Here is a 20,998-nt window from a genome sequence, read left to right as displayed (position 1 = left end):
AAGCAAAGGGCTGACTATTGGCTCTCAGAGCTCTCATCCCTTGAATGAGAAGATAAGCCTGATGTTACAACGGCCTTTAAACATTAAAGATTCCTGTCAGGAACCCAACTTCAAAGGTAAAATTACAAATGACCATGGCTATGCTTAATTCCAAAAAGTAAACAAGTGATGTAGGTACTGATAGAGATTTTCAACCATATTTTATCAACCTACAGTAAAAATTATATAATATAGGAATCCTTTTAGTCACAGTAACTATATAACATGAATTACCATGCTGAGATATAAAAAGAAAGCCCAAACTAAACCAATCCAGTATTTTAGGGACCTGAAATATGACCTCAAGTAATTCCTAATCTAGACTGAATGTTTGTTCAAATAACAAGGAAACTCAAGTATCTAAGTTTCCTCCAAGATACACAGTTCAATTTCTTAACCTTCTTTCCCTTCGCCTTTTATACTGGAAACAGGTCTTAACTGGCCATCACCAGGGGCCGTGCGAGGCCTACGGAAGATACCCCTGCCTCCGTCTCACCTCAGGAGATGCACTCTGGGACGGCTCATTTGCCTCGCTGTCACTGGAGCTACTTTCACTCTCTGAGTCAGATCCAGAGCTGCTTTCAGATCCACTGTGGCTGCTAGAATCGTCCCTGGAGTTATCAGCTCCTTCGCTATTATGGTGTGAAGGTTCAGAGTTACTAAAAAGAGATAAAACATATAAATGACCGAAAATGTTTTTTTGTTTTTTACAGTGACAGCAGGAAAACACCCAAATCTGACAACCAACTTTATTTAAAATGTTTACTGTTTGTTATGCTGTTATAGTTCTATGAATCCAGAACGTCATTTATAACTGAAATACTTCCTTAAAAAAAAAAAAGTTTCTAATATGCTCCTCAGCCATTAGCACTTACCTTTTAAAAACAGTTCTACTGAGGTATAATTTACATACCACAGAATTCACCCATGTTAAGTGTACAATTCAATGATTTTTAGTTAATTTACAAGGTTGTACAATCGCCATTACAATAATATTTACTTTATAAGGTCGATTATTATATTACTACAATGCTATCAAGTGACCCCCACCCCTCCAAATAAAACAAAAAATAAAAGGATGCGTACCTTCCTGGTGTACTCCTTGGCATTGTCTTATCACAATCCTAAAGTAAAACATGAGAGGAAATGTGAATGAATAAATAGCACTCTATCTGCTTAATGTGAACAATATTTGAATTCTTCACAGAACACTAGCAGCTCTAATGTATGCATCAATGTTCACCTAACACTTAGGACACACTGTTGTTACCTAAAGAATAACTGCCAGGCTAAGACGAAAAGCTTTGTTAAAAAGTTTTTCTTGTCAACAATCTCACGTTTCATGAGTACACTCTGATCCATGAAAAGTAGTAAGGAAAAGCCAATTTTTAAAAAGAAGGAGTTTTAAACACAGAGCAGAACATGACAACATTCCACTGTTAAAAAGCAGTAAAGAACTTATTTTAAATAAATGAATCATATATGTATCATTCAATTCTAATTCTTATAAAATACAATGCAAACCAATACTGTATGATACTGGCAAATTCATAAAGCAGTAGACACACCTGCTCCCCATCGCTGTCTTCACTGCTGCTTAGTTTTAAGTCATCTTTTAACATACTAGAGGGAAAAGGCAGAAAGAATTAGTAATTCTGTAACAGTGTATCATGGCACACCAGAGTATTAAATATCTATGAATCATTCTAGAAATAATCATGGTGGTAGCCATAGATTTAATTAAAAAACAAAGAAAAGAACCAGTAAGTCTTACTCTGGTGTGCTTCACATCCGGAGTAAAAACTGAGAAAGGAGGAAGTGAACATTTCAAAAGCTCTCACTTTTCCATAAGTAAAACATGTAACCTTCTTTTCTAATAAAATAAGCCACCTTCTACAAACTCTTATACTCAGTTGTTATCTCTATTTTTCTCTAATTGCATCCATACCCACTCATTCATATTAAAACAAATTACCATACTCATACCCAACAGTCCACTAGAGAGATAAAACTCCTAAAAAGAAGGAAGATAAAATGGAAGTATCAGCAATTCTCTTTCATTGTCCCTCATATTCCACGAAGAGATTCATACAACTTCATAATTGTGAAAACCAGAACACAAAATCAAAGCGCTAGTTCATAAACGCCTTGCTATGAAAGATGACTGCCCTCTGGAGGAGTAACAATTTGGGGTAAGAACCTTAGCTATAAAACAGAAATGACCGTGTATGAAGTAAAAATAAACTCCAGGTTCTAAATCTTCCTTGATTAAAGTTCAAATCAATTAAAAAAACACACACATTCCGTGAACTATAGTTTCTGAAATTCATTTTTCAAAGTAAGATTACAGATTTAAATTTTCCTTAAGGCCATAAAATCAACATTAAAATAAAGAATCCGAGTAATGACCCATAAAATATTCCTTGCCTTTTTACAATAGAGCAAAAATTAATACAAAGCTTAGGGAAAACCACTAGAAAAATGTTTAATTTCTCATTACTAGTAGTTCCATTACCTTTCTTAAAATTTCATGACAGTCTCCAATCAGTGGAAAGGAAATCTTCTTTCACTCCAGTAACTACTAATACTTTCCCCTCAAAGCTTAACCTGAGTTTCTATATCTGACCCCAAATTCAGATTATCCCCTAAAAGATCACCTTGAAACAAAGTAACCAGATGATTACAGAATTATGAAAAATGTTTTAAGGCTGGCCCAGTTAAGCGGGACAGAAAAAAAGAGCTTTCTTTTGGACAAGGGCTTAGTGCATCTCTATGACTGATATCCTGTAAGGAAATGTACTTACTCTGAATTCTCTCAGCCCTTATGATTTAATAATGGCAGCTCAATGAACCTGTTCACACACGTGGATATGTCAAAGCTTTTACCAGACTGCTCAAGGTCCTGCATGCTTTTGTTCCCTCAGCAACCAAACTGATTCGCACATATATGGTAGGCTTTTACCAGTTCTTTGCATATGAATAAATATGATAAATATGAATATAATTTCAATTCTTTAAGCAGTGAGGGGGATTTCTTGCATTCGTGTAAGTTCATTCTCAGTTCTTCCTTTGTTCAGCATAAGAGGCTGAGGTTATCAGTACAGATTACAGGTTATAGCTTAGAAGGCTAGCACTGTGGCCACAGCTGCTTCAGAATTTTGTTTTAATCAGTGAGTTAACCTGTGGTCTCAGGAATTCAGTTCCTTCTTAAGCTGGAATTTATTATCATCCAATATATTAGCCTAATTACATTTTGACATATATTCCTGGTTCTACCTATAGAAGGAGGAAAACTTAAAGACAGTACAAACTATGCTGACTTAATATTCTACACAAAGCAGTTAAATGGAGGGCTTACTAAGAATCCTGTATTGTTCAGTCTTCTTTATTAAAAACAAACTATCAACCTACCCACAAACACAAATACACACATCTCTAAGAGATGAGAAAAAACTGTAATCTCAGAGGAGGTGTAGGCAAACTATGGACCACAAGTTAAATATAGACTAATACCTGTTTTGTAAAAAAGTTTTATTGGAACACAACCACACCCATGGTCTGTATTTGCTTTCATATTACAATGGCAGAGCTAATTGAGACAAAAACTATCTAAAGCCCCTAAAGCTTAAACTATTTCACTATCTGGCCTTTTACATAAGCTTGCCTACCCCTTCCTTAAAAGATTAAGTACACATATTTAAGCATTGTGCTAGTATATACACACTACAGACAGACTTTTAGCAAAACAGACAAACTTATTAAGCAATACACTTACGATTTAGATTGGTGTCCATTTGAAGTTTTAGAAGAAGGATTGTATCTTTCTAGAACAAAAAGAATGCAGAAATTAACAACTACAGTACGGCTATTTAGATTGTAAAATATGTATCAGTATACCCGCAAAGAAATGTAAATCAACACCATGAGATAGAGTTCCTCCCTCCAACAAACTGGCAACATTTTAAAGTCCAATAAATACGAGATACTGGTGGAAACAGGCATGCTCAGAAGCTGTCTGTAGGACTATAAACTCGTACAATCTTTTTGGCAGGCAATCTGGTAATATTATCTTACTGATACTATAAATGCACATATCCACTGACATAGCAATTATGATGAAAAAAAATTTACCTTACAAGTATATCTGGAAAAATACATAAACACACACCAGATGTTTATGGTAGTATGATTTGTAACAGCAAAAACTAGAAACAAATGTCTATCAAGAGGGGACTAGTTAAATAAATTATGGTACGTTCATACAATGTAAACCAATTTTCATGTTAAAAAGAATGAGCTAGAGTTTTTATACTGATACAGACACAGCTCTAAAATAAATTAAGTGAAAAACACAGGTAATAAAGAGTAGGAGCAGCTTATGATCCCATTTGCCAATAGTCAGTTATGGCGGGAGGAGGAGAGAACTGAAGATGCGACATCCTTAAAAGATTTTAAGATAGAAAATGTAACCTTTCTGGCCTATAGCTGCTTTCTACATATCAATAATGGCGGGTCCCTTTTTCCTACAACTATAGCTTTAAGGCAGAACCAGTGTAAATCTACTTATTAAAGAAGTTACTGCTCTTGGCAAAAAGACCATTTATGTTGTTATAGAGCTATATGGGGAAGCCTAGACATTTCCAAGGTTCCTGACCGTACCACTATCAATTCATACAGCCATCATCTCTTGGGACCAGACTTAAATTCCCTAAGGCTGGGGTACCTGGGTGGCTCAGTCGGTTAGGCATCTGCCTTCAGCTCAGGTCATGATCCCAGGGTCCTGGGATTGAGCCCCGCCTCCAGCTCCCTGCTCCACGGGGAGCCTGCTTCTCCCTCTCCCTTTGCCCGCTCCTCCCCCTGCTTGTGCTCTCTCTGTCAAATAAATAAAATCTTAAAAAAAAAAAAATTCCCTAAGGCTATTGTTCCTTCAAGTTCTCAGAAACCAAAAGACAGTAGGTGAAAGTGGGTTCTGCAACAGCCGACTTTCTTCCCAGACCTAAAGACCTGGCAAGAATAAATAAACAGACACAGGAAGAGAAGAGCTATGGTAAGCTACAACCCTTCTTGCTTATAATTTAACTCTCGCAGAACCAATTATCTTCACAAAGGAGAAAAGAAGACAGAAGAATGGCTCTTGGGTTTATCAGGTGCCCATCAAACTGAATTCATGAACTCTGAACTACTACTTAAAATATTTAATAAAAATAGTTAATTTTAATCACCATCAATCTATAATTCTTCATTTTTTAATTTAATTTAATTTAAACCAAGACTTGGTTTAACTCATTACTAATCAACAGATAATAAAAACTGGGATAAGGCATGTGAAGGAATCGTAAAAGCAATGTATGATCTGACCATGAGAAATGAATGCTCAATAAAAAGCTTAACTTGAAAACCAAGAGGAAAAGAAATACTCACTTTGTTCTCCAGGGCCAAAACTGGACTGCTGAGATTCCTAAGAAAAAGGAACATAAAATTATATAGTGGCATTAAGAGAATGGTTGGTAGTGACAAATGTTTCAAATTCAACTATTCAATTCCAGCTAATTCAATGAAAGATCCTGCTGAGTTCCTAAGAATGCATAAAAGAAAACACACTTAAAGAATTTAACAATCACATATGATCAGCCTCAGTAATCATATGGTCACAATAATGAACTTTCCCAAAGCTCACTACAAAAAGCATCAAGCTACCTAATAGCTCCTCTTTATTATTCATTTCTTTTCAGCAGCATCCATGGTACTCATATCCTAATTTAGAGCCCTGGGAAAGCAAATGATTTCAATTTAAGATTCTTGGTCTTAAGAAAATGTTTAACTAGGGGCGCCTGAGTGGCTCCGTCGTTCAGCGTCTGCCTTCGGCTCAGGTCATGATCCCAGGGTCCTAGGATCGAGCCCCGCATCGGGCTCCCTGCTCAGCGGGAAGCCTGCTTCTCCCTCTCCCTCTGCCCCTGCTTATGTTCCCTCTCTCGCTGTGTCTCTATCTGCCAAAAAAATAAATAAAATCTTTAAAAAAAAAAAAGAAAGAAAATGTTTAAAAAAAATTTAATAATAATAATACTAGGGGCACCTGGGTGGCTCAGTTGTTAAGTGTCTGACTCTTGGTTTCAGCTCAGGTCATGATCTCAGGGTCGTGAGATCTAGCCCTGTGTCAGGCTCTGCACTGGATGTGGAGCCTGTTTAAGGTTCTCTCCCTCTCAGGACGCCTGGGTGGCTCAGTCATTGAGCATCTGCCTTCGACTCAGGTCATGGTCCCAGGGTCCTGGGATCGAGCTCCGCATCGGGCTCCCTGCTCGGCGGGAAGCCTGCTTCTCCCTCTCACACTCCCCTTGCTTGTGTTCCCTCTCTCGCTGTCTCTGTCAAATAAATAAATAAAATCTTAAAAAAAAAAAAAAGATTCTCTCCCTCTCCTTGGGAGCCGCCCCTGCCCCCTGCTCACGGGCATGTGCTCTCTCTCTAAAATAAATAAACAAACTAAAAACCTACACTAGAGTGAAAATAGCTGTACAACCTATATAGACTCAAAAGACACCACCTTTATGAACTAAAAACCTCACATAGTATTCGCACATCATTTTACTACCTTCCTTTTCCTGCTCCCAATATCTTACAGACAATTAGCAACTTGAGGAAAAGCCTGTCCTGTAGTCTTTGTAAGCTGCGTACTACTAGTGCAGTGTCTGGCACTCAGGAAGTACCAGTAAAAAAGGAAGCCCAAATGTCACTGTCCGTGAAAGAAACACGGCTTTCCAAACCCAACTTTCATGATCACAACACCTGTTTCACATGTGCAAATTGTGCATTTTTCTAGGTTAAGTCTGTAGTACACAATGTAGTATTAAAATTATACAAACATCCCTAAAAGCCTTCTTAAAAATAAGCACAATCTTACTTTAATGACAGAACCATCTGTGAAGAAGAAATCCACATAATATGAATTTTAAAAAATATAGTTGCACTGTAAAAAAAAAACCAAAACAATAAACAGCACTGTAAACCTACATATGTGGTCAACTGATTTTCAACAAGTGTGCCAAGAGCATCCAACAGGGAAAGAATAGTCTTCTTAACAAATGGTGTTGGGACAACTGAACAACCATATGCAAAAGAATGAATTTGGATGCTTACCTCAGATGGTATTAAAAAAATAACTCAAAATGGATCAAAGACCTAAATGTAAGAGCTAAAACTACAAAACTCTTAGAAGAAAACTTAGAGTCCAACCTTAATGACCTTGGATTTGGCAAAGAACTCTTACATATGACACCAAAAGAATAAGACACAAAAGAAACAAATAGATAAAATGGACTTGAGCAAAATTAAGAACTTCCGTGCTTCAAAGGATACCATCAAGAAATTGAAAAGACGACCCAAAGAATGGGAGAAAATATCTGCAAATCATATATCTGTTAAGAGACGGCTACCTACAATATAGAAAGAGCTCTTACAACTCAATGATAAAAAGACAACCCAATGAAAAAATGAGCAAAGGATCTGAACAGACATTTCTATAAGGAAGATAAACAATGGTCAATAATGATGTTGTCTGACATCATCTGTCATGGGGAAAATGCAAATCAAACCCACAATGAGACACCACTTCACACCTACTAGGATGACTAGGATAAAAAACACAGATAACAACAAGTGTTGACAAGGATGCAGAGAAAATGAAAGCCCAGTGGGGATGTAAAGTGGTGCAACTAGCTTTGGAAAACATTCTGGAAGTTCCTCAAATGGTTAAAGACATAGTTACTGTATGACCTTGCAATTCTACTCCTAGGTATATAACCAAGTGAAATGAAAACATTATGTCCACACAAAAACTTGTACACAAATGTTTATAGCAGCATTATTTCACAATAGCCCAAAGCTCAAAACAACTTGAACATCCATCAGCTGACGAACATGCTACACTTGGAATAACCTTGAAAACATTATGCTAAGTGAAAGAATCCAGTTGCAAAAGACCACATATGGTAAGATTCAATTTACATACGATGTCCAGAAAACGAAATCTACAGAGACAAAGAAAAGATGAGTGGTTCCATAGAGCTGGGAGGAAGACAAAGGGAAAGTGGGTAATAGATGAAGAAGAGGGAGTTTCTCTTTGAGGTGATGAAAACACTCTAAAATTCACTGTTGTGATGGTTGCACATGTCTATAAATATACTCAAAACCATATAATTGTACACTTTAAATGGGTGGAAGGCATGGTATGTGGATTGTATTTCAATAAAGCTATTTAAAAAAATATAAATAGAGCAGTGGCCAAGGTCATGCCTGTGAACTGTATTAAAGATGCAAATAATCCTCCACCCCCTTGAATTGCCAATTATCTTATACTCATTTACCTGGTAAATGGCCTAAAAGTTAATAGCCTGAACTTTCAAGTCATCTCTCCTTTTCCTCACACCTCTGACAATAGTCTGCTGGTCTCCAAATGCTAGTGGATTCCAAAACATATACTGAATGCAACAAAATCTCCTCTTCTCTCCATCTACACTGCAAGACTTCAGGTCCTCTTTTTTTTTTTTTTTAATTTGAGAGAGCGCGAGCCAGAGAGAGGGCACAAGAAAAGGGAGCAGCAGAGGGAGAGGGAGAAGCAGGTTCCCCGCTGAGCAGGGAGCCCAATGTGGGACTCAATCCCAGCACCCTGGGATCACGACCTGAGCCGAAGGCAGATGCTTAACAGACTGAGCCACCCAGGCGCCCCTTACATTTTTTAATCTATAAAGGCCATCTAATGGATCTTTCTGGCTCTAATCTTTCTCTCCTTCACTCAACTATAGTCTCTAGTTAATCTTCCTCAAGCCCAAATCCTAGTATGAGTCATCACTACTCTTTTTTATAGAGCCTTCAATTAAGACTCTTTGTTTTTCCTAGGAATGAAACCCAAACTCTTTGACATGATATCCATTCATATATCTAAGTACTGGAAAAACAGAATGATAAGCAAAAACAAGGACTTTATAATCATGGAGCTTAACACTCATCTGTATAATGTCAATGACTATCTCCGCAACTATTCATGCACATAAAGGTAAAATGGTAACTGTGGCAGGTACAACAAAAGGCAAGAGCTTACAATTGTGTGTGCGTGAGCATGTGAGTGAATGTGTGAGTGAGAAAGAGGGAGAGAGAGGGGGAGAGACGAAGAGAGACAGACAGATCTAGCCAGGAAAATGAGCAAAGATTTCCCTGAACAAAGGGGCGCCTGGGTGGCTCAGTCGTTAAGCGTCGGCCTTCGGCTCAGGTCATGATCCCAGGGTCCTGGGATCGAGCTCCGCATTGGGCTCCCTGCTCCGCGGTAAGCCTGCTTCTCCCTCTCACACTCCCCCTGCTTGTGTTCCCTCTCTTGCTGTGTCTCTCTCTGTCAAATAAATAAATAAAATCTTTAAAAAAACAACAACAACAACAACAAGTACCGTTCAGGTTAAGACCTGAAATATAGGTAGGAAGTAAACTGGGAAAGGTAAGTGTTCAGTGTACAGAGAACAGCATGTATAAAGTCAGAAAAGACAGGAGGACTTAAAGGCAGTCCATGGGAGCAAAAGGTACAGAAGGAAGGGTGGTGAGAAAGGAGACTCAAGACCTGAAAAGCTAGATCATAAAGCATGCAGACTTTATAGATTATATTTAAAAAACATATAATATATATATAACCATATCTGTTTAGTAAAATTTGAGTCTTGCGGGACGGACAGAGAGGAAGGGGGGTTGCGGGGGAGGTATAACTCATTTTTACATGAGATAACTCATGTCACAAAACAACCAGTGAAGTTAATGTATAAGATCTGAACTTCTGGGGTGTCTGGGTTCCTCAGTCAGTTGAGCATCTGACTCTTGCTTTCAGCTCAGGTTAGGATCGGAGAGTCCTGGGATGGAGCCCTGCTTGAGATTTTTTCCTCTTCCTCTCCCTCCCCCTCTACCCCTCCCTCACTCCTGCTCATGCAAGCGCACACGCGCTCTCTCTCTCTCTAATAAATAAATAAAATCTTAAAAAAAAAAAAGATACGGGGAAGTGAGCAGCAGGGCGGGCTGACAGTAACGGGGCTGAGAAGCTGTTCACAGAGCAAGTGAAAATGAATGCCAAAGGACTTGGATCTCAGCTAAAGGACAGTATTCTAGTTACTGAACTTTCAGCAAGGGGACCTTTTGAAAGTCATGATCTTCTTCGAAAAGGTCTTCCTTGTGTGAAAAATGAACTTTTGCCCAGTCATCCTCTTGAATTATCAAGAAAAAATTTCCAGCTCAACCAAGATAAAATGAATTTTGCCACACTGAGAAGCATCCAGGGTCTGTTTGCTCCACTAAAATTACAAAGGGAAATGAAGGCAGTGCAGCAGGTTCAGCGTCTTCCATTTCTTCAAAGCTCAAACCTTTCACTGGATATTTTGAGGGGCAATGATGGGACTATTGGATTTGAAGATATTCTTAATGACCCATCACAAAGTGAACTAATGAAAGAACCACACTTGATGGTGGCATATAGACTCGGTTTACTGTAATCTATTTTGCTGTCTGTTCATGAAAATAGAGGGGTTGCGTGTTGTTTATAGTCCTCTTTTTACTATAACTTGATGTACACAACCTTAAAAGTACTGACACATGAGAATTTTTGCCTAAACAGTATCTGTGATCATTTGAAATTATTTGGGTCTTTGGTTTATGGCCAAGTGACAATTGAAAGCACTAAAGGGAAATGATTTTAAAACTTCCAATTTATATGAAAACAATAGCTTTCTATGTCTTTAAAAATCTGTTGATCATGAGTATTTTAAAACTGTCTAGAGTTTCTAATTCAGCCTATTTTCTGGATATTCCATAAATTTAATTTTGAACAACCACTATCAGCATTTGAGTCTGTAACCTTCATAGTAGCATCTTGCAGAATAAACATCTGTAATTGATTTCAGTGGCAACACTTCAAATTAAGTACGGAGTAAGATATTTATATTTTACCTTGTTTCAGTATAGCCTACTGAAGCTCATAAGAATAATATTGGATTTATTGATGTTATTTTAGAATTGTAGCTATTCTTTGATTCAGGTTGGTTAAGTACAATAAGTTCAAAGGTTTTGACTTTGGTCTTCTTTGTAAAGTGCAAAATTAAATAAAGCAACCAGCATATGCTAATTAAAAATAAAAGATATGAACTTCTGTGTTAGTGTAAAAAGATTTGGAAGTACTATATAGGTTATCCATGAAAGAAGGAGGAAGGAGGTTAAATTATTTACATTATACTTGAGGGATTATATTGTCTCTGTTATCTTTTTCTTCGAGTGATGCACAAAGAAGTAGCTCTTCAAGTGTTTTTTAACTGGAAAAGAATCTAACAAAAATCATAAATTGAGGGCACCTGGGTGGCTCAGTTGGTTAAGCCTCTGCCTTTAGCTCAGGTCATGATCTCAGGATCCTGGGATCGAGCCCCACTTCGGGCTCCACGCTCTCAATGTGGAGTCTGCTTGAAATTCTCTCTCCCTCTCTCTCTGCCCCTCCTACCATGCACCCCCCTAAAATAAATAAATAAATCTTTTAAAAAAATCATAAATTGAGATTGCTAGAAGCACCTGTATTTTCATCCACCTCATTATAGCTAACTTTGTACAATGAATGATTTTTATTCTAATATTTGTTTCTTGAATCTTCAGCTACGTTTTCTAAGCCTACCTCAAAAGTGTTTCCTGACAAAGAAATGCATTTTAGTATATTCTCTCTTTACTGGATTTTACTCATTTTTCAGTAGAGCAGAAAGACCAAGTTTTTAGACAAAGGTATAGAATACTGGGAGAACTCTCAAAACAGGTTTTTAATACAATTTACTAAACTTGGATGTTTAAGGACTGAATTGAATTATCACACAACTCGAAATACCAGAGAGTATGAATCATGACGCTTTCATAGTTTCATTAGTTAGTATCCCAAGATACATTACACACTAAAAGCAAGGTTAATGACATAAATGCATATTCAAACTACTGTTGATAATCTGGATGTTTTCTTCTTTTTTCAGCTTAGGGCATCCTTGTTTCTACTTTGTACAGTGACAGATTAAGAGCTCATACGAGGAGAAGAAAAAACTCAGCTCTGTCATTTTCTTGTTTGCTCAGAAATGCATTTTAGTGTTATTTCACTCAGTAGCTTCATTGCAGGTATATCTTTTAAGCCGCTTGTCCATCAGTGAAGATCTGTAAATCATCTTAACTGATCCAATTTAAAACTGTAATATGCTAGAGCCAGTAAGAGCAAATGAATGAAAGCAATTCTACCAACTTTTCCATAATGAAAAGACCTAAACTTCTCTTGGAATACCTTGGAAATAAAATGTGACCACTTGCCATTCAGATCAAGAGAAACAATACTACTTTGATTTTGTTTTCTTAGACTTAAAAATAGAGAATTTTTCGAACTAAAAAATAAGAATAAAGTTTTCATCCCGTTTCCATCCCTGCCCCCAATCTCCAATACACGTAACACTGGAGTATATAAATGCTTTCCACTTTGGAGACCACTGACTTACCATAGTGGTAAGAATAAAGACAGAGAAAAATGAATGGAATTAAAACACATTAAAGGAGGTAAAAGCATTAGGACTTGGTGACAGTTTATTGGGTATGACAGAGAGGGAAGTGCCAAAGATAATTCCAAAAAGGTTTTTCTAGCTTCACTAAGACAGGAAACAGTCAAAGAGGATCATGCTTGTTTTCTCTTGCTTTTTGGTTGGGAACTAGCAGGGAGAATCACTAGTTCTCCCTGGAAGATGTCTCAAAGGCACTTAAAACTCAACATCTAAGAAGTGTCAACTATGCAGCTGGATGTATATATCTGAATTAAGATAAAAAATTTTGTTAAGATAAAAATTTGTAGAACATCTAAGTAAAGGGAATAGGATATAAAGAGAAGACAATTCTAGGTCTAAGCATGGTGTGTATAACTATGCATCCACACAAACACTAATATGTAATTTTTTTCATTCTTTTGTATTATTTTATTTCCACAACGAAATATTGGGCAGACTGAGGCAAAACACATTTCTTCATTTGTATTCTTTTATAGCACCGAGCACAGTGCCTGGAAAACTTGTATTTATTGGTAGAGGCAAAGATAGAGGAGAAAAAGGACAAGTCAGAGAAGTAAGGTAACTCTAGATGAGCAACATATAGTGGGAGACAAGAAATAGGTTAAAACAGTATTTAATGCTCATGAGAAGCCATATGAAGATAAAAAATGAAAAACAATGATTGAATTGACAAAATGGGCCACTAGTGGTCATAATGAAAATGGTTTTGGTGAGGTATCATGTGTAAAAGCAAGATCAATCAGACTAGACTGAGGAGTGCCTGAGGAAAGAACAGACATTAAGTATTAACCACTCTTTCAGGAAGTTTAACTCTAAGGAGGACGACTAGCTGGAGAATCACACGGAATAGAGGGATTTATTTGTTTTGTTGTATGTATGTATGTATTGTGTTGTTTTTAAATAGGACAGATCAAGGATGTTTAAGTAAATGACAATGGATTCACTAAACCAGCTCTCCAAACATATTCCTAAACTCAACTTCTCATCCACCACAAGCCACATGTGAACTGCTCTTTCAGACCTGCTAATGAGTGTGAAATCCTTATTGTACTCCTTACCTTCCCATGTGCTTCTGGCATTCCTATACTTCTCCTTCTAAGCCCAGTTACTGTCATCATCTTTAGGATGTCATCTCCAAATTCCCTATCAAAATTTTCTCCCTTCTCTGGCCTCTCAGTGGACCCAGTTCATATGGTCAGCAGACACAGAGAATAAATACCTAGTAAAGCTTTGTATAAAGTTTTAAACTAAAATACACATGAAGGTGTATTCACTGAAAAGTCAGAGAATGAGATGAGCTATAAAAAAACCAAAACCCAACTTGTAAAAGCAACCCAACTGAAGCAATGATCACTAAGTACCTAACTGAAGTATTTCAGAAAAACCAAAAATCTAAACGCATTACCTGAGTATTTATACACAAATTCAGTAAACAAACATTTACTGAACAGCCACAGGTGCCAGGAACTATTCTAGGCATTGGCACATACTATTCTAATTGCTTTTTTAAATACCAATCTTAGAACAGGGTAACATCCAAATGATTCAATGTTATACCTCCGAAGCACCTAGAACACTGCCAGGAGTTGTTTCAAACATACACTGAATACGTGCAAGGGCAGTCAAAAGCTTCAGTACGCTTCAAACTATCACTGAAAAATCTACTAACCTATCTCCAACGATACCCACCTCATTTGCTTTCCCTCCAATGACAAAGAATGAGCTAACTGTGCACTATTCTGAAGTCAATATCCTGTACTTGAGCACTGAATCTCAACCTCTCTTGTGGAGATTTCCTAAGGGTACCCTCTATCTTTCATGTATCATATGCTTTTCCTTCTTACTAAAACATTATGATCAGCATATATATATAAGATAAAACATTCTCATCTTATAAAAATACTCACCTGACAACATCACTATACCCTTCTTGGCAGGATCACATTTCTCTGTTCCCTTTTACAGACAATGCCTCAAAAGAAGCTCACTGGCTCCAGTATAATTTGTGCCTCTGTAATCATTCTTTTGCCCTCAGCTTTCTAACTAAAATGCATCATCAATAAAGAATACATTGTTAAATATGATACCTGGAACACAGTAAGAACTTCGTAAGTAAATGTTTTGACAAATAACCATCAAATTTATACAGATGAAAGCCATAATGACTGAGATCAAGAATATGCTAAATGAGATTAACAGCAGATTAGACACTGCAGAACCAAAGATTATTGAAACAGAAGATATAACAATAGAAACTACTCCTAAATGAAACAACAAAAAAGACTGAAAAAAAAAAAATGAATAGTGCATTATTGAGTTATGGAACGATTTCAAGAGGCCTAATATACATGTAATTGGAGCCCTTCAAATAAAGGAGAAAAGGGGAAAAGGGAGTACAGAAAAATATCTTGAGAAAATAACAGCAAACTTTTTTCTAAATGTGATAACTATAAACCAAAGTTCCAAGAAGCTAAAAATAACCCCAAGCACAAAAAAGATGAAAAGAACCACACCAAGACACATCAAACCTGAACAGCTTAAAATCAGTGATAGAGACAAAAAGAATCTTAAAAGCAACCAGAAAGAAAAAAGACAAATTATATACAAAGACGGAAAAAATTAAAAATAAACTATATACCAGACACAACGCGAGCCAGAAGACAGTGGACAACATCTTTAACCTAGAATTCTATTTCCAGCAAAAATACCTTAAGAAAAAAGGTAAAATAAAAATTTCAGACACCCAAAAGCAGGAAGCATTCATCACAAGCAGACAAGCATTAAATGAAATGTTAAAAGTCAGTCCTCCAGGTAGAAGGAAAATGCCAATCAGAAATCTGGATGAACACAAAGGAATAAAGAGCAAAAGAAATGGTAACTATATAAAGAAAAACAAAAGTCCTTTTGCCTCTATTATTTAAATGTCTTCAAAAGATAAGAGACTGTCTAAATGAAAAATAAAAATATTGTGGGGTTTATAACTTAAATGTTAAGTAAAATGTATGCAACAATAGAACAGATACTGGGAAGGGAGAAAAAAGCATAATGTTGAAAGGTTCTTATATAACAGAAAAGAATGGTATATTACTTGAAGATAAGACTTTGACAAAGACATATTCTATAAACCCTGGAGCACACATAAAATAAAACAGTTAAAGTTAATAAGCCAAAACTACAATGCAAGCATAAAAAATACTCAATCCAAAAGAAGGCTAAAAAGGGGGAGGGCAGATGGGACAAGTAGATATCAAAAGGCAAGATGGCATATCAACAACCACATTAAATATAAATGGTCTAAGTACACCCCCAAAATAAATAAATACCCCAATAAAAGAGCAGAGTATCAGACTGGATTTTTAAAAAAGGCAAGACAAAATTATATGCTTCTTACAAGAAGTGCATTTTAAATAAATGAACACAAATAAGTTAAAAATAAAGAATGGAAAAAGGAATACAATACGTACACTAATCAAAAGAAAGCTAGGATAGTTATATTAATATTGGACAAAGTAAATTTTATAGCAAAGATTATCATCAGGATTAAAAGGGGTCATTTCATAACAATAAACGCATCAACTCATCTAGAACTAATAGCAATCCCAAATGTTTATGCACCTAAAACATGAACTCCTAAAAGTATGAAGAAGTGAACAATGACAAATTCAAAATAATTGGGAGATTAACTATAACTCTCAATAACTGATAGAACAAGTTAAATTAAAATGAGTAAGAATATAGAAAACTTGACTAATGCTATAAACCAAGTTGATCTAATCAACATTTATAAAACACTCCACTTAACAACAGCAAAATACATATTCAAGTGTACACAAAACTTTTACCATAGAAAACAATATTCTGGGCCATGAAATAAGTTGTAATAAATGTAAAAGAATTCAAGTCACCCAAAGTACATTCTCTGACCACAACGAAATTAAGCCACAAGTAAGAGAAAATATATAAGGTAACAGAAAATAGGTGGAAAACCTCCAAATATCCTGAAAACTAAATGACACTTCAAAATAATCCGCAGAATAAAGAAGAAATCAAAAAAGAAATCAGAAGATATTCTGAACCGAATAAAAATGAAAACACATTTCAGAATTTGTGGTCTGCAAATAAAACATTACTTAGAGGAAAATTTATAGCACTAACAGCCTGTACGAGAAAGTAAGAAAGATCTCAAATCAATGACCTTAGCTTCCTCTTTAAGAATTTTTTTAAGGGCGCCTGGGTGGCTCAATTGGTTAAGCGTCTGCCTTCAGCTCAGGTCATGATCCCAGGGTCCTGGGATGGAGTCCCACATCCAGCTCTCTGCTCAGTGAGGAGGAGTCGGCTTCTCCCTCTGCCCCTCCCCTCCCCTCCTCTCCCCTCTCCTCCACTTGTGCTCTCTCTCTGGCTCTCTCTCAAATAAAATCTTTAAAAAAAAAAACAGAATTTTTTAAAAAAGAAGTGTAAATTAAAACAAAAAAACAGAATTAAAAAAATACAATGTTTTTTCAAAAGAAATATAAATTAAACCAAATGAAAGCAGGATAAGAAAGTAATAAACAAGACAATGGAAATCAATGCAACAAAGCTCAAAAACAATGAAGTAGAAAAAGCAGTTTTTTAGAAGATCAATAAAACTGGAAAACCTCAAGGGGCACCTGGGTGGTTCAGCTGGTTGTGTCCAACTCCTGATTTTGGCTCAGGTCATGGGATCAAGCCCCATGTTGGGCTCTGTGCTCAGTGGGGGAGTCTGCTTGAGATTCTCTCCCTCTACCCCTTCCCCACTCACTCTCTAAAAATAAATAAATAAATCTTAAAAAAAAGAAAAAGAAAGAAAGACAGAAAGACAGAAAGAAAAGAAAGGTACCACATATGTGAACAATTGCAATTGCTAAGGCAATTCCATGCAGAGACAAGCTGCTTCTTTTTTTAAGAGGTGGGGGAGGGGGACAAAAGAAGAGGGAGAAAATCTCAAGCAGACTCCACACCCAGCACGGAGCCCAGCGGTGGTGGGGGGGTGGGGAGTTGATCTCAAGACCCTGAGTTCATGACCTGGGCTAAAATCAAGAGTCTGACACTTAACTGAGTGGGCCACCCAGGAGCCCCCAGAGACAAGCTTTTTAAACAAATGATGATGGAAATGGGTATCTGTACACAAAAAAAATAAACTGTGATCTATATCTTATCACCATATACAAAAATTACCTTAAAATGGATCACAGACCTACATGTAAAGCCTAAAACTATAAAACGTCTAAAAAAAAAAAAAAAAAGGAGAATGTGGGTAGGGCAAAATTTCTTAGACACCAAAAACATGATCTGTAAACAAAAAAACTGATTAATTAGACTTCATCAATATTAACAACTTCTCGGGGCGCCTGGGTGGCTCAGTTGGTTAAGCGACTGCCTTCGGCTCAGGTCATGATCCCGGAGTCCTGGGATCGAGTCCCACATCGGGCTCCCGGCTCAGCGGGGAGCCTGCTTCTCCCTCTGACCCTATCCCCTCTCATGCTGTTTCTCTCTCTCTGTCAAATAAATAAATAAACAAAATCTTTAAAAAAAAAAAAATATTAACAACTTCTCATCTTCAAAAGATAGTTAAGATAATGAAATGGGAAGCTACTTACTGGGGGGAAAATGTATAAATCTTGTATCTGGTAATAGACCTGCATCCTGAACATATAAGCTCTCAAAAACTCAGTTAAGAAGAGGACAACAGGGGCGCCTAGGTGGCTCAGTTGGGTGAGCATCTGCCCTCAGCTCCGGTCATGATCTTGGGGTCCTGGGATTGAGCCCCATGTCGGGCTCACTGCTCAGTGGGGAGCCTGCTTCTCCCCCTGCTTGTACTCTCACACACACTCTCTCTCAAATAAATAAATAAAATCTTTAAAAAAAAAATGAAGAGGACAACAATCCAGTAAGAGATAGGCAAAAGATTTAAATAGTGCACCAAAGAAGACACACAAATGACAAATAAATACATGAAAAGGTGCTCAACATCATCTGTCATAGAAAAATGTCAATTAAAACCAAAATGAAGCACCCCTACGCAGCTGCTAAAAGGCCTAAAATTTAAAAAGACTGACCATACCAAACACTGGTAAGTATGTGGAGCAACTGAAACTCTCACCTATCGCTAGTAGGAATATAAAATGGTTCAATCATTTTAGAAAACAGTATGAGATTTTCCTAAAAGTTAAATGTACATCTGCCCTATACTTGAAGGTATTTACTTATGAGAAATAAAAGCATGTGCCCATACAAAGACTTGTACACAAATATTCACAGCAGCTTTATTTTTAACAACTAAAAACCAGAAAGAGCTCAAATGTCCATCAGTAGGTGAATGGGTAAACTGTGGTATAACTATGAAATTGAGTACTACTTAGCAATAAGAAAGAATGATTTATACATTCGACAATATGGATGAATCTCAAAATAACTGCTGAGCTCAGTTGGTTGAGTTCAGATCATGACCTCAGGGTCCAGGGATCTAGCCCCACATGGGGCTCCCTGCTTGGGGTGGTGGGAGGAGGAGAGTCTGCTTCCCCTCTCCCTTCATAGCTCATGCTCTCTCTCTCAAATAAATAAAATCTTAAAACAAAATAGTAATTGTGCTGAGTTAAAGAAACCAGACCAAAAAGAATACATGTATTATCATTCCATTTACACATGATTCTCAAAAATGCAAACTAATGTATAGTGACAGAAATCAGATTAGTAGTTGCCTAGGGATGGGAAGGGCAGAGACTACAGGAAGACATTATAAAGGATCATAAGGAAACATCTGGGGTACATCAACAAGAGAAAGGACAAAAACCATATGAACATTTCAAAAGATGCAGAAAAAGCATCTGACAAATTACAACATCCAGGTTTAGGGGGAACATACCTCAACATAATAAAGGCCATATATGAAAAACCCACAGTGAACATCATCCTCAATGGGAAAAACTGAAAGCTTTCCCCCTAAGATCATGAACAAGACAAGGATGTCTACTCTTACCACTTCTATTCAACACAGTATACTGCAAGTCCTAGCCACAGCGATCAGACAAGAAAAAAGAAATAAAAGATACCCAAATTGGTAAGGAAGAACTCAAACTTTCACTATTTGCAGATGACATACCATATATAGAAAATTGTAAAAGATTCCACCAAAAAGCTAGGACAAATAAATGAATTCAATAAGATCGCAGGATATAAAAGCAAGATACAGAAACCTGTTGCATTTCTATACACTAGTAATGAAATAGCAGGAAAAAAATAAAGAAAACAACCCCATTTACAATTGCACCAAAAATAATAAAATACCTGGGAATATATTTAACCAAGGAGGTAAAAGATCTGTACTCTGAAACTACAAAATGCTGATGAAAGAAACTGAAGACAACACCAACAAATGGAAAGAAACTCCATGCTCATGGAATTAGGAGAACAAATATTGTTAAAATGTCCATACTATGGAAAGCAATGTACAGATTTAATGCAATCCCTATCAAAATACCAATAGCATTTTTCACATAACTAGAACAAATACTCTAAAATTTATATGGAACTACAAAAGACCCCAAATAGCAATCTTAAAAAAGAACAAAACTGGAGGTATCAAAATCCCAGATTTCAAGATATGCTACACAAAGCTGTAGTAATCAAAACAGTATGGCACTGGCACAAAAGAAGACACACAGATCAATGGAAGAAAAAACAGAACCCAGAAACAAACCCATGATTATATGGTCAATTAATCTATAGCAAAGGGTGCAAGAATATGCAAAGGGGGGGCGCCTGGGTGGCTCAGTCAGTTGGGTGTCCGACTCTCTTGGTTTCAGTCCAGATCATGATCTCATGGGTTGTGGGGTTGTGCCCCACATCAGGCGCTGCACTCAGCAGGGAGTCTGCTTGAGATTCTTTCCCTCTGCCCCTCCCCCCACTTGCACACACATTCTTTCTTTCTCTCTAGAATAAGTAAGTAAATCTTAAAAAAAAAAAAAAAGAAGAATAGGCAATGGGAAAAAGCTCGTCAAGAAATGGTGTTGGGAAAACCAATGCAAAAGAATGAAACTAGACCACTTTCACACCGTATTTATTTTATACACAAAAATAACTTCAAATTGGATTAAAGCCCTAAATGTGAGACCTGGAACCATAAAACTCCCAGAAGAGAGCACAGGCAGTAATTTCTCTGACACTTGCTATAGCAAAATTTTTCTAAATATGTCTCTTAAGGCAAGGAAAACAAAGGAAAAATAAGCTGTTGGGACTATATCAAAATAAAAAGCTCCTGCACAGCAAAGAAAACAATCAATAAAACAAAAAGACAACCTAATGAATGTGAGAAGATATGTACAAATGATATATCCAATAAGGGTTAGTATCTA

General features: G+C 36.8%; 1 protein-coding gene and 1 pseudogene across 3 annotated transcripts in view; one reads left to right on the top strand and one right to left on the bottom strand.

Moving 5' to 3' along the window:
- The window catches only part of AFF4 (ALF transcription elongation factor 4), an 88,516-nt gene that overhangs the window by 24,678 nt on the left and 42,840 nt on the right, over positions 1–20,998 (bottom strand). For all 3 annotated transcript variants that reach the window (XM_078067520.1, XM_078067519.1, XM_078067521.1), the window contains 5 exons: positions 5,461–5,497; positions 3,815–3,863; positions 1,608–1,662; positions 1,126–1,163; positions 536–698 (listed from right to left, as the gene is read on the bottom strand). In XM_078067520.1, the coding sequence (XP_077923646.1) occupies positions 536–698; positions 1,126–1,163; positions 1,608–1,662; positions 3,815–3,863; positions 5,461–5,497 (342 nt within the window). The remainder of the gene's footprint in view (positions 1–535; positions 699–1,125; positions 1,164–1,607; positions 1,663–3,814; positions 3,864–5,460; positions 5,498–20,998) is intronic.
- Positions 10,069–10,740, top strand: LOC118544574 (proteasome maturation protein pseudogene; annotated as a pseudogene).

This window comes from Halichoerus grypus, chromosome 2 (genome assembly GCF_964656455.1).
Source record: "Halichoerus grypus chromosome 2, mHalGry1.hap1.1, whole genome shotgun sequence".
NCBI classification, from domain to species: domain Eukaryota; kingdom Metazoa; phylum Chordata; class Mammalia; order Carnivora; family Phocidae; genus Halichoerus; species Halichoerus grypus.
This window is presented reverse-complemented; position numbering and strand designations above follow the sequence as displayed.